The following is a 13,032-nucleotide window of genomic DNA, read 5'->3' as shown; positions in this document are numbered from 1 at the left end:
CCCCAGGCAGTGACTCATAATTCACCTTTTTCTCAAGGTATGTTCGTTCAATGTTGCTACTGCTGTGTCCACTAAAAGCACGTCAGACTTGTTGTGCGGTATGTGGCGATCATTCAAAACTAGCCGATCCCAATACATGCCGTGAGCAGAACTATCAAGTACTGCTTGCGACTCGTACCGGTAAACTGGACAGTCCATGCTTGTATCTTCATGATGAATTCTTATAGATCACCTTTCCATACATCATTGTTCCTGTTCATGTATTGCACCGGCGCCATAATAGTGCAGCCGGAAATAGGATGGTCCAACGACTCTAACGCCGAACCACACAGTCTGCACTGGTCGCTCTCCACTTACTCTTTCATTATGAGCTTTTTATAAGCTCGGGTGCTGACCACGCCATCCTGAATGTCACACATATGTAAATACTTCCGACTCAGCAAAGAGCTTCCCAGCACACAGCGATTTGCTCGACAGATACAAATTGATAAATGGTTGCCGGAGGCAATTCACGTCTTTACCGTGCGTTGCCTTCAACTTCCATTCATCGAGACGCTCTTGGTCAAACTTCAACCTATTCAGAGAATTGAAAAATCGATCCTTCAAGTTAAATGGAGTCCGACTCCAATCTGCCTTACAAACAGCTTCATGTAAGGGACTCTCTGACTAGTGACCTGGTTTATGCTATATACCGTGTATACTGGCAAACTTTCCGGTAAAAACTCTGGACTTTATTTCTCACCTGTCCTGCCAGCAATGTCGTGCTTTAATGACTCATTCAAACCATTAACACGAAAACGAATCTTTTAACCGAGCGATCTGATAGCTGGAACTGCACCACAATACACAAGGAATTGTAGTTGCACCAACGACATATCAGCACAAAGTTGAGATACAACCTTATCAGTGATTTGAGATAGAATCCCCAGATAAAGATGCATAAACGCTGGGAATACAGGGTTTTCCGAAAGGATCTATTTCCGAAAATTCTATACGTGCTCTTTGGAAATCGTTCCGAACCGCCGTGGAGATTTCAGCCGTACGGTGAGGAAGAGTGCTTCGCCGAGTACTGAAACTATTGCCTGCAGTGCACGGTGGTGTTGTTAATTCCGCCGCCTCTGCCCACATCGATTCTTGGTCACCAGTTTCCGCGATGATTTCAAGTCGAACCTCCGGCTTGTGTCGCTGCGAATAATAAAATCGTACTGGTCTTCGACACGCTGCACAGTCATGTGTGCGTATTGCGGGAAGCATTCGACAAATCTTGGTGCAACAGGGGCCGATAAGATACTGTACCTGCTCCCGCCGTCGTTATTTCGTGGTTGACGCAGATAATAAAGAGGCTCATTTCCTCAGTTCACTTCGTCCACTGCCTACGCGAACCTGCTCAAGTGGTCGCCACAGATTGCAGCGAAACAGCTACAGCAGAGAGATCTATGCTCCTGGTCATCACGGTTTCTAGATGTCGAATCGATTAGCGACCTCGACGCTGTGCTGCCCATTACGGGAGCCTGGATCAGCGACCAAGTCAGACGACTCCCGCCTGCTGGCCTCCTTCGAAGACGATGTTTTCTTCACAGAAATCACGTACATTCAAGAAACTACTCTGGAATCTATTGATTATCGAATTACCGTAAATTTGATACAACGGATATTGTTGGCCATTCAATCCTACCGTTATCATAGTAAAGATTCTGTCCAAACCCAATGTCCCCCATGCCCGGACTACGTTGGGTTTCTCCTAAAACCTCTGCTTTTCTTCTATATCGAATGCAATAACATTCGGTCCTTATCAGTTAAGTGAAAGTAGGCACCTTAGTATTGCTGCATTTGTCAACGTAATGTCTATTAACGTCCATTAATACCATCTCACTCCATTTAATCACGTAATTCACGATAAATTCTACTAATGTTATCAGCATGATAATGCAATACAAAGATATGTACGAAGTGCCTGCTAGTATATTACTCGTATCTTTATTAATACCTAAAGAGAATAATATTGCCATCGATAAATAAGTTCAATGTTTACTACTTAATAGCGATACCATTAATACCGTAATAAAACGCCCGAGATGTGTTTTAATTTAATAATTACTTTAATTAAATAAAAGTGTTGTTTTCAAATAAACTTTACAAAATAAGATACCGGTAGTGGAAACTTAACATTACTCCATTCAAATTGTTTTATTTACATGTGACGAGTGTTACCGAATCCACCGTGGCCGGATTGCGACGCACCCTTATTAAAGCCCATCTGCAAGTTGAGTTCACCCTCATGAGCACGCAATTGAGCTTCGGAAAATGTCCTTTTGTTTTCATCGGCCATTTTGGGTCCTAGGCTAGGTCCAGTGTATTCTGGATGTTTCTGTGTCTGAAATATGAACATAAAGTTGGTTACAGAAAATAGAACGGATCTCGAAAAAGATTACTCACAATACGACCTAGTGAATATAGGCATAATGTGACCTGGGCAATATTACGACGCTCGAATAAATCAGCGGTTTGGAAAATTTCTTCCTCAGGAACACCGTATTTCTTAATAGCTGCTTGGAATCTTTGGATATTTTCCATCAGTTGGAAATTGGTTCCACGCTCCTGGATTTTCTTCACTGATCCGGGGGCCAATTTATTGGCAAGTTTGCATAAAACAATACCATCACGAAGAATATCCTCATATTGGCCAGATGGAACTGGTTCGCCGATAACTTGGAAAATCCAGTTGAGAACTTCTTGTTCTTGATCCTTGTTGCGAGGCTAAAAAAATATAATAATGTGCTGTAAATACAGTGAATTCTCGGCTAAACAGCGATTGCATAAATTCCCCAGATAACTTCTTGAATTATTCAATTTACGAGCATAATTATATTTTCTATATTTATTAGGAACTTTCCGCGGAATTTTTTGGGCGGAAACCACAATATTCCGGAAAAGCGCATTATAAACATTCTAAAAATAAATAAAAACTCATTAACCACGTAAACAGCTGCAGAATATATATTTTTTCTTCGTGACTTGAATTAAGAGTTTGTGCAGACGGAACATGTAGTCCGTTCAAATTTTCCACAGCACTAAAAATAAACCCAATTTTTTATATGAAACGAAAAATGCTCGGTTATAAAACTTGAAAATTATCCTTTAAACGCGAAAGTTCCTAGAAGCGTATAAATTTCAGCTTTTATAGATGTTTACACTAAAACAACACTTACAGCCATTACTTTATATTAATTGAATGAAACAATCTGAATACTGAACGAATCCGGAATTTCCACTCTATGGAGTTTTTCCTTCCTTTTTAACACGTCCCGGTCGAAATTTCAAATTGAACTGACTCTGGTCAAAATCAGATTTCGGTTTTTGTTGTGCCAAAATCAAAAATAAAATTTATTTAGCGATAGTGGAGCGATACACGGCCGTCGTAGGCTTAATTTTCCGAACGAGGTTTTCCCAGCCAAGTCTATAACGAAAGATTTCTAGCAAAGTCTTTTCGGATATCATCAATGAAATGGCTTTTCGGATGCTCCCTTTCTCCCGTACATGCTTAAAAATGTAGTGTAGGTGGCTATCGGAAAATAGGCGGAACGGCGTCATTAGATCAGCAGCTGGCTCCCCACTACAAGGAAAAGTTATTTTTTCAGTGTTGGCAACGTATGTATGTGTCATGAATCAATCTCACTACATAGTAATTGACTTTAGATGCACTCGGAAAATGGAAAAGCGTGCAACATTCCTATAAATTTACAAGAATCTTAAAATACTTAGCCCAACGTCATGTGAGGTAACCACCTGAATTTAGAATGCTTTTAATAACAAATGCCGATGAATTTCCACAAACAGTAAGTGACCTTTAATCACTTAAAAGGGGGAAAAATAATAAATACAAATAATAACATTTCCCTGGGAATTTGGCTCACTTTTAACAGATCCGGTCTTTAGAAGAAATTGTTGCTATCAGGAGGATATCTTACCCACATTTATTGATTTGACAACAGAAACTGATATTATCAAGGTGTAAACGATCTAAAATTCAAGCTTTTGCACATCATTTGCATTTCTGAAACAGTTGGACGATTCGTTTTTAGATTTTAAGCTTTGACAAAGATCTCGTGGCCATGGCTAAGGACACAGGCAGAAGTGTCACTGTAAAATCTCCCTTCCACATCGAACCTATCTTGTCATCCTACTCTCCTCCTTATGAATATCGGTATCACCCTGCATATTTTCCCGCCTAATGCAAGTCAATTTGTTGTTTCTTGAATATATTTCTATCACCTGGCCTAACCGTTCCGGCCCTCCACCACTCCCTACTATCTCCATTCACTTTTCTCATTCTTTATGTACGTTTATGAACCTGTGCCGCTCTTTAGTTCTACCTTACACCAGAAATCATTTCCGATTTCTTGTTCTCTGAAGCTTGTCTGTGTATTAGTCTTTCAAATTTTAAGATATGTCGATCCTAGCACTTATCATCTTGCTCGCATCAATTCCTATGTTGTGTGCAAGTCTGCTAAGTTCAACTGTTTAAGGACTAATTTCAAAGATCCACTAAAGCCGTTAATTATTGATATAGTCCTCGACTTCTTTCATGCCATTCTTTGTAATCCGCTTCCTTGTTACGTCCCTTGCCTTAGCTTTCTTTTCTTTTGCCCCTTCAGGTTCACTAAAGCCATGGTTATATCATTCACTTGATGATTCACAGTAATGATACCGAAGTCCAAGAAGGAGTATTTGGCTAATGTTAAGAAAACTTTGGGATCCGAAAACTTCGGGCCGTTTTGGTTTCATATCCATAACTCTCACAACCCCCTTCAGGCTTCTACCACTTTTATCAAGTTTCTTCTCTCCCCCCCCCCCCCTTTCTTCCCCAATAATCCTCCCCCTCCTTTTTTCTTATTCGGGTGCGTCTACGACTTTGTCGCCAATAGTCGTTTCAATCCTGGCAGCCTTTCTAATCTTTTGATGATTGCATATTCGATTTCTTTTCCCCATTTTTATCGTACCACAAAATTGCATTCCGGATACTTTAGTATTTGGATTCAGCATCAAAGGCATGGTCCCTTGCTTCCTTTACGCCGATAATGCTTCAACCCTGTCTGTATGTAGTTGAAGTTGGTACTAAACGTCAACAAATGTCTGATGGACTGATTCACCTATCATCACTTATCGCACGGTTTCGTTGAACATGCACAGCGGCGAAACTTTCGAAGTGCCTTGCACGGCACTCGCACTTTTTTTTATTTATTTTTAGTTTATCACTCCTTTTGGACAATCGATATTCTCAGACCACGAACTAATTCTTTGTCATATCCAAGGGTTACCTTAGAACCAACCGCAATATTGTGGTAGCGTAGACCGTCATCCTTTTGAATTTCTGCAACTATCACTTAATTTTTCAAGGCTAACTAAACGTTATTTATCAGAGTGTAACTGTAGCTAAGTCTTGGTTACGAATATAAATCTCCACTCCGTAGGGTGCAAAACGATCAGAACTCCTGCTATTATCAATACCGCTGGCTGGAAGACACTACGATAAGTAGAAATTAGTCACAAGACGCTCCAAACACTGGGGCCGAAATTAGGTCTCCACCCAGCTTTCATGATCCGATGTAGTACACAGTTGGGTCATGCTCCACTGAAGGATAATGGCATCAAAGTCTCCTCCGACTAGGACTCTTCCTCCCATATTTCAGATCTCGTCCTTCAAAAGTACCCAGTTTTCTGAAAAGCAATCATTAGCTCATTTGATTTGAAGTAAATGCCGAAGATGGTCATTTCCTTCTCGGTTAAAGCCCCGTTTTCATAAATTTATAGTATCTCGAATCTAGACAACAGCAGTGCCAGATGTATCGGAATACCACGATGGCACACCTGTATTCCCACGCTGTTCACTAAGTAATAACAAATTAAATAATAATACCAGTTGTCGGCACTGTTTTATCGATCCTAGCTGCAAGTCCTTATTTCCAATAAAATATATATATCTATGCAGGCAATCAAGTCACGTACAAGTTAACGTAAAATTATTATGAAAGTTGCCTGTAACTCAGCCCACTCATCTTAATGGTGTCTACCTTCTAACGTACTTGTAGCCCTATAACTCTAATATCAGCACCAACCTCATTTTGAAGAAAGTCGGGAAACCGGAAGCTCGGCGCTTCAGGTATGAAAATTTTTTTTAATCTTTTATATAATAATATTCGGGGAGACGACATAGCTCGTATATACGTTGAACGTACCCTATATCCAATTCGCCATGGTACTGACATCTTATCTCTTACGGAGTACCAACCCAACACAAATGAGGCAACTTTGACCTACTGTAACTTTATCAATAATAGTAGGATTTCCACCAAACTTCCCAGTAGGCTGCTCCATATCAAAACCTATATTACTGCAATTTTACGGGTCTAGGATGAACTTAAGGAGGGTTCGCAGTAAATTTCAAAAATATATTAATATACTATTTTTAACTTTATTTTAACAAATATGTATATGGCAGTTACTGCGGAGCCTAGATTTCACATAGAGGCACCATCATGTTTTTTATAGATTTTTCTGCTGGGTAGTTTGTCAGAATGACCCATTATTTTAAATGACCCCTTTATGAACCCCTCACCCTCCGTTTCGCAGTCGAAGCAGACTTCGTTTGGAAAGTACTAACCTTTCATTTGATACCCTACATGACTATATTCTATGAAAAACAATTTACACCGCTCTTTTGCATATATAGGGACCCCCTTAAACTTCACTTAGAACGATGTAACTCACTGCATGCATGGGCGTCCACAGTTCCCACCTTCCCACCAAAACAGGTTCCGATCGGTATAATGATTTTCGAGAGAAAAGCATGTAATAGACAGATAGACAGACAGATAATAAACCTGGTGAAATTTAAAATAAGCAAAACATTGGAGAATGGTAAAGGTACTCTCCTGACTATCATTCTGAAAACTAAGTTTAACGAAAATTAAAATCGGCAGAATGAAGCTCAAAGGGATCTAAGTGCAAAGTGAATTTCCACATCATCAACCTTGAAAATAAAGAGGCTCTTGGTCAAAGGAATGTTTAGTGTATCGTTAAAGTATTACAACATTACGTAACGAGAAGGCAATATCTATCCCTAAACATAAAAAAACTTACTAATATTGACCGGAAAATTCACAAACAATTCCATATAATGTGCTTGTCTATAAAAGGACTGCTCATATGTTAAGAATATCCCCAAATCTCAAGTAACGTTTTCACTTCACGAACTGAATACAAAAAAATTGAGAAGACAAGATCCGAGAAGGAAGCAGCTACTTACACACTACAAGACTGCTGATCAGCTGAACTGTCACACTCTTGAATGATTCATGCGATTGTCGAAAAATTGGATTCGGGTTTTTTAGTGTGGACTGGACCGCATCTTAAGCAGCTTTCCTACGAATCTGCCGCCATCGAAAGTTCTCTCCTCTCTCGCGCAAATTAAGTTGTTAGTCACTTCGCAAGGGAAGAGGTGCCACGGGATTTGCCCTATTGCTGAAACTTGGAAGCAAATAGAAGACTGAAAGTTATCATTGCTGCAAATGGTACCACAGCAAATCTCGGGAAGGAAGGTGGGGACGATAATGGTAGTCTTCTTATCAACGATGATGACTAGCTTGAAGGGGTCATCCCGTGTGTCGGGTTGGAGAAATCGATTTTTTTTTGCATAAATTGTATCTATATATAGTGGAGAATATGTGGGCAAAGGGATTTTCCGATATTCGGAGTCGTTCAGAAATTACAGTGTTAAACAGGTAAGGAGTTTGCAGCCGCGGATAGAGTACTCAATGAGAAAGAGCATCGAATCTTTTTTTACCTGTTAGTTTTTTACCTGAGCCTTATAAATTCGAACACAGGTATAAATATAAAAAGATGGAAAAACAATCAATTGTCTAAACTTATTTGCTGTTTGGAATAAAAAGGATAATCCAGTCTAGAGTGAGCACTGAAAGGCGTTCAAGTTACACTCAGTTATATTTTGTTGTAAGTATTGTTCTGTTTGTGTGTTCAGTGATTTTTTTAAATGGATCGTACGAAGGGAGACCGCTTTAACGTTCAACGTCATGCTCGCACTAAAAAACGAGTACTTCATGGGAATCGATACTTATCAGAAAAGAAAAAGGACTTCGCGTCAATATCAGCAAAGAAACTTTTAGCAAGCATGAACATGGATGTTCCAATTGCGACAAGTTTTATATATTGGATTTTGCTGGAGTTTTCTCCGGTATTTCTGCAAATTTCTGCAAATAATAAAATATACGTAGTAGTAAAAAAGGAATGCGTAGGACATGTCGAGAAAAGAATGGGAACGCGGCTTAGAAATGCAAAGAAGAATCACAAAGGCATTGATGGAAAAGGAGCTGGAAAACTTACTTACGACCTCACTACATTTTTGGGCTAGCTATTCGTCGACACGCAAATTCGATAGAAGGAATGAAGCAAGAAATTTGGGCAACTTTCTTCCATAAATGTTCTACAGACGAAAATCCTCAGTATCAAAATGGTCCAGCAGGGAGGACAGTTGGTGCAAATGGCACAAAGCGGAAGCTAAAGGAGAACTGGATAGTTTCCACCACAAGAAGGCACCTTTGACTGAAGAACTTCAAACAGTCATCCAACCAATCTACGAAGATTTGTCACGAGCTGATGTCTTGAACAGATGTTTAGGAGCAGAGACCCAGAATAACAATGAGTCGTTAAATGCATTGATCTGGACTTTCGCTCGTAAACACCTTCATTTTGGGACCAAGGTCTTAGAAATAGCCAATTTTCTGGCTGTAATTATTTTCAATGGAGAATTCAATGGAATTCTCAAAATCCTAGTGACAATGGGATGTCAAATTGGTCACATATGTCAAGTTTATGCCGACCGCCTTAAAGAAGCGCGAATTTGGCGGTCCGAAAGACGATCGACTGACCTCGCTAAAAGAGCCAGAGTTGAAACCAGAGAGCAACAGTCGGCCTTACAAGACTTTTTTGAAGAACCGGAGGGTGCTCTCTATGGACCAGGTATAGCAGAATAATGGGGAGTTAAAATTTTACTGTTGATAATTACATTTAAATTTTCAAATGCGTTTTTCTCGAAACTGCATCTTGAAAATCGGCTGCCACCATAGCTCAAAATCTATCCAACCAAACTCTTTTCACGGCTTCTTTAATACATATTTCTACGGTCCGCAAACTAGGATAATTGCAATCGGATGGGTGGTTTTTTTTTATTCATAAAAAAAGCCGTAAAAAAACACCAAAATCCAAAAAATTAAGTTTATAAGCCCACCAAAAATTAACCTTTTAATATTTTCTAATTATCCTAGTTTGCGGACCGTGAAATATTGTCCACATTAAAATGCCGTTTAGTTTTTTTCCCTCAGATGAACACAGCGTCCTCCAGCGTGGCAGCAGAAAAACACCTTTTTTTGGAGATGGGTGCATAAATTGACACGTATTCCGAAAACTAGCTACGATATTAAGCTGAAAAATTCATCACATATACTGGAGATATCAGTAAACATATGATGAAAAAATCACCATTCTATCTTTATCCAGTCCTCCAAAATAATTTTTCAAAAAAGGCAAAAAAAACGGCCTTCACACGGGATGACCCCCTTAAGAAGTAGGGGAACATTTCATCACGGTGCTCAACCAATAAAGTTCCACCTCTTCTGGATGAAATGCCTAGTCACTCTACTCAAAACGAAGTAATATCGGGCCTCAATGCACTACAACCGAGCAAGTCTGCTGACTTTGACGGTTGGACTACAGAACTGCCCACCCTGTCTCACCAGAGCAGCTAATTTCATTCATTCGTAAACCTTTAAGGGTAATCTCAGACCCCACTGAATTGAAAAAGGGAAAAGCTAAAATTATCGCGAAACGCATAATAGAACACCTTGAAAGTTTAATCAGCAGGAACTGGATTCCGCTCTGAACATACCATATAAGCACCGTTCGGGTCATTGTGGTACAGAATCCGAAGAGGCAAAGTTTCAAAGGAATTTGAAATGTAAACTTGAGTCCGGTAAAGGTAAATTCTGCCGCCGATACTATTCCCTTTAGTTGGTGACGTTCTCGATGATGATATCTTTATTAGACCTCGACTACGCTGATGGCATCTGACTGCTTCCCTTACCACAAGCACCGTGGCCAAATATCAAACGACCTGAATTTGGAGAAGCAGGCAAGCAGAAAGAAAAACAAAACCAATGTTTTCAACTTGACGTCGTCGCAATTTGCCTGTCTACATTAATGAGCAAATCACTTTGCCTATCTTGATAGCATTGTTTCTACGGACAATGACAACTTAAACTTATTATACCAAGACAGTAGAATTTTTTTAAAATCTTCATACACTCCTTTACAATTGACCGGACAATTAACGAATCGTTATCAACTTGATATTGGGGGCAAAATGGAAGCAACTCGTCCCGCTCTTGTAGTATTGGACTATTGTACTCTAGAAACTCTATGAAAAGCAAGGATAAATTCATCGATTATTACGACGATTAAATATATCAGCAGATTCTACCTCATCATATGCCCAACGACAGGATGTTTACTGTAAGATACTAATTCAAAATAAAGCCAACCCCAATTCTAATGAACATTATCAATAAAGAAGGAAAAAGCCTATCTATAAGAAATTGAATGCAGTTCAGGGGAGACTTCCTGACGGTGACATTATAATAGTAGTAGCAGACTATTCACTACAGTGACTCCTCTACACACCTTAGAAGTGAAGAAAACACCTCACTACAATGATCAATTGTATAACAACCAGTGAAGTTCCAACTCTCTTGCATGAAATTTGAAGCCACCGTAACACCTGTATTAGTTATGCTCCCTTAAATAAAGCTGAAGTCACTTTTGCCATCAATGCACTTAAGCGGAACAAAGCTACCGACGTTGACAGTTTCCTAACATGCCACTTCCACTCATTCAAAAATCCTTTAAAATGGGAAATCAGACAAGACCAACCAGACAGACGAAGGAAAGGTTGGTTGGGTAACCATCCTTAATGCCACAAGGATAATAACTGAAATAATCCTGACATACAAGGGCCGCTTCTAGGGAAAATTTCAAATTATTTTGAAAGGATTATTTCATGTTATGTGATTGCGATACTGCGGCGATTTCCTACATGTTGCCATGGAATGGATAAACTAAAATTGTCAGTTGAATAAGCCATCGTATCTGCAATACTGGCCAAAGCATCAATAGCGTGAATGTGATCCGGCTCATTAACGAAGCTGAGGTAGATGAGCCGCTGTTACCCAAACGCTCAAAACTTTCATCATTTCATATCTGCGCCTTTTGCTCGAAGTACTCACTACGAACTATGCCGTTGCACGGGCCGGGTACACTCGATTAACTTATATTGCGAAAAGCACAATGAATATATCATATAATGAAAAAGGGCGACATTTCCATTGGTCATTATACCATGAAATCGAATCCACTATCCTAGAATGGCCGAAGAGTCTGACGTTAAACAACAGATAAACAACATTTATGTGAAAAAAATAGGTTAGATCTCTAACTAGTCCAAACTATACAAAGGCCTTCTTTCAGATTTCAAAACATAATAAACGTAAGTCCTTCATATCAAAGGCAATATGCTTCAGGGCTATAACTTGTTTCTATTTTCACTTGATAAATTGTCAACTGGCATTTCAGATATTCACCCATTAAAAACAAAATTTATATTTTCACTTGATTTAGTTTATTCTCGTACAGTCCGCTAACTCTGTAATCCATTTTAAAAGCTAAGTGATTTTAAATCTGTCCGATGTGAGTGACATATGGCGCTGAATAAATTGCAATTGGGGTGAAATGATCTTAATTATTAATTAAAAATTTGACATAAATTTCATGCAGCTGATTGAAACTATGCCTCTTCTGCTGGTTGAGTGAAAATCTAAGCCTTCCACCCCGAAATATGAAAATTAATTACAAATGCAAAATAACAAATATTATCACATAATTATTTACATCTGGTAGCGAATATTTTGCAGATACATACATACATGCCTAGTAGATATACGTGACTTCATATGAAATCTATTAAATATACAGCCCGTATATATATACATACGTTACGCACAGCAATTTCTCTCTTATAATTGTGTTTCGCTTGATTTCGATCGTTGTCTCTGCGGTTTTGGCTGGCTATCGGCCAAAATTAAAATTTAAAAAATTGATATATCCACAATACCAGGAAAATTAGGGTTATAAATAATATACATTTTCCAAAATAATATTAAAAGTTTATAAGAAAAACAAGCCTGCCCAAGAGTCAATCTTTCCTGCTTTCCTTGGATATTTTTACTCCATTATACCCAGTTTCCCCTAAGAGCCTTTCAATCTTTTAAATTTATCTAAACTCTGGGCTGTATAATACAAGTATTATATATACACACACACATCAGATTAATATTGTTTAAATTATGATTGATTTATTAGGAGATTGAAAAAATCAAAAATGTCATTCACAAGCTGCTTGACGCCGCCGCTGTTCCCATCCCTTAGGTTACAAGGCTATCCACGACACTTTGCTGGGACATTTATTTAATCCAAAACATCATTTCCCTAACGATGCGACCCATAAATCCTCCATGCTATTATATTTATTAACAAGCTATCGAATCTCATGTTTACAACTTTGTAGTCTCGCACTAGCAAATTATTTAATTTTAGAAATTACATCATAAGCAACATAATAAATTTCATCGGGAAGAATAAAGTTTTGTTTTTCAACGAAATAAATGTATCGAGACGGATAAATCGCTGAACCACCTAAAAATAGAGTCAATTTGGAGCTGAAATTCGCCACACTTTCCATAGGGAAGGAACAATTAATTGTTTACGGACGAGCGGAAGAAAACCGGGGTCTAGAATTTCCGTTTCGAATATGCTGACTTGATAAGTCGAAATATCTTTTGCTTGCGTACAGAAGAGGCTTCATTAAATTCCACGAAAAACTTACAATCCCGAAACTTTTCAGGACCG

The 13,032-nt window shown here is 38.8% G+C and overlaps 2 protein-coding genes across 2 annotated transcripts in view; one reads left to right on the top strand and one right to left on the bottom strand.

Moving 5' to 3' along the window:
* LOC119661284 (muscle-specific protein 20-like) overlaps nucleotides 1–13,032 on the top strand; it is a 166,904-nt gene that overhangs the window by 129,380 nt on the left and 24,492 nt on the right. The window lies entirely within an intron of this gene.
* LOC119661362 (myophilin) lies at nucleotides 2,077–3,446 on the bottom strand. The gene is made up of 3 exons (XM_038070712.1): nucleotides 3,210–3,446; nucleotides 2,437–2,757; nucleotides 2,077–2,374 (listed from the first exon to the last, which is right to left on the bottom strand). The coding sequence occupies exons 1-3, from the start codon at nucleotides 3,213–3,215 to the stop codon at nucleotides 2,192–2,194; spliced, it is 510 nt and encodes a 169-aa protein (XP_037926640.1). The 5' UTR covers nucleotides 3,216–3,446; the 3' UTR covers nucleotides 2,077–2,191.

This window comes from Hermetia illucens, chromosome 1 (assembly GCF_905115235.1).
Source record: "Hermetia illucens chromosome 1, iHerIll2.2.curated.20191125, whole genome shotgun sequence".
Taxonomy (NCBI): domain Eukaryota; kingdom Metazoa; phylum Arthropoda; class Insecta; order Diptera; family Stratiomyidae; genus Hermetia; species Hermetia illucens.
The sequence above is the reverse complement of the archived record's forward strand: the minus strand, read 5'-3'. Positions and strand labels throughout refer to the sequence as shown.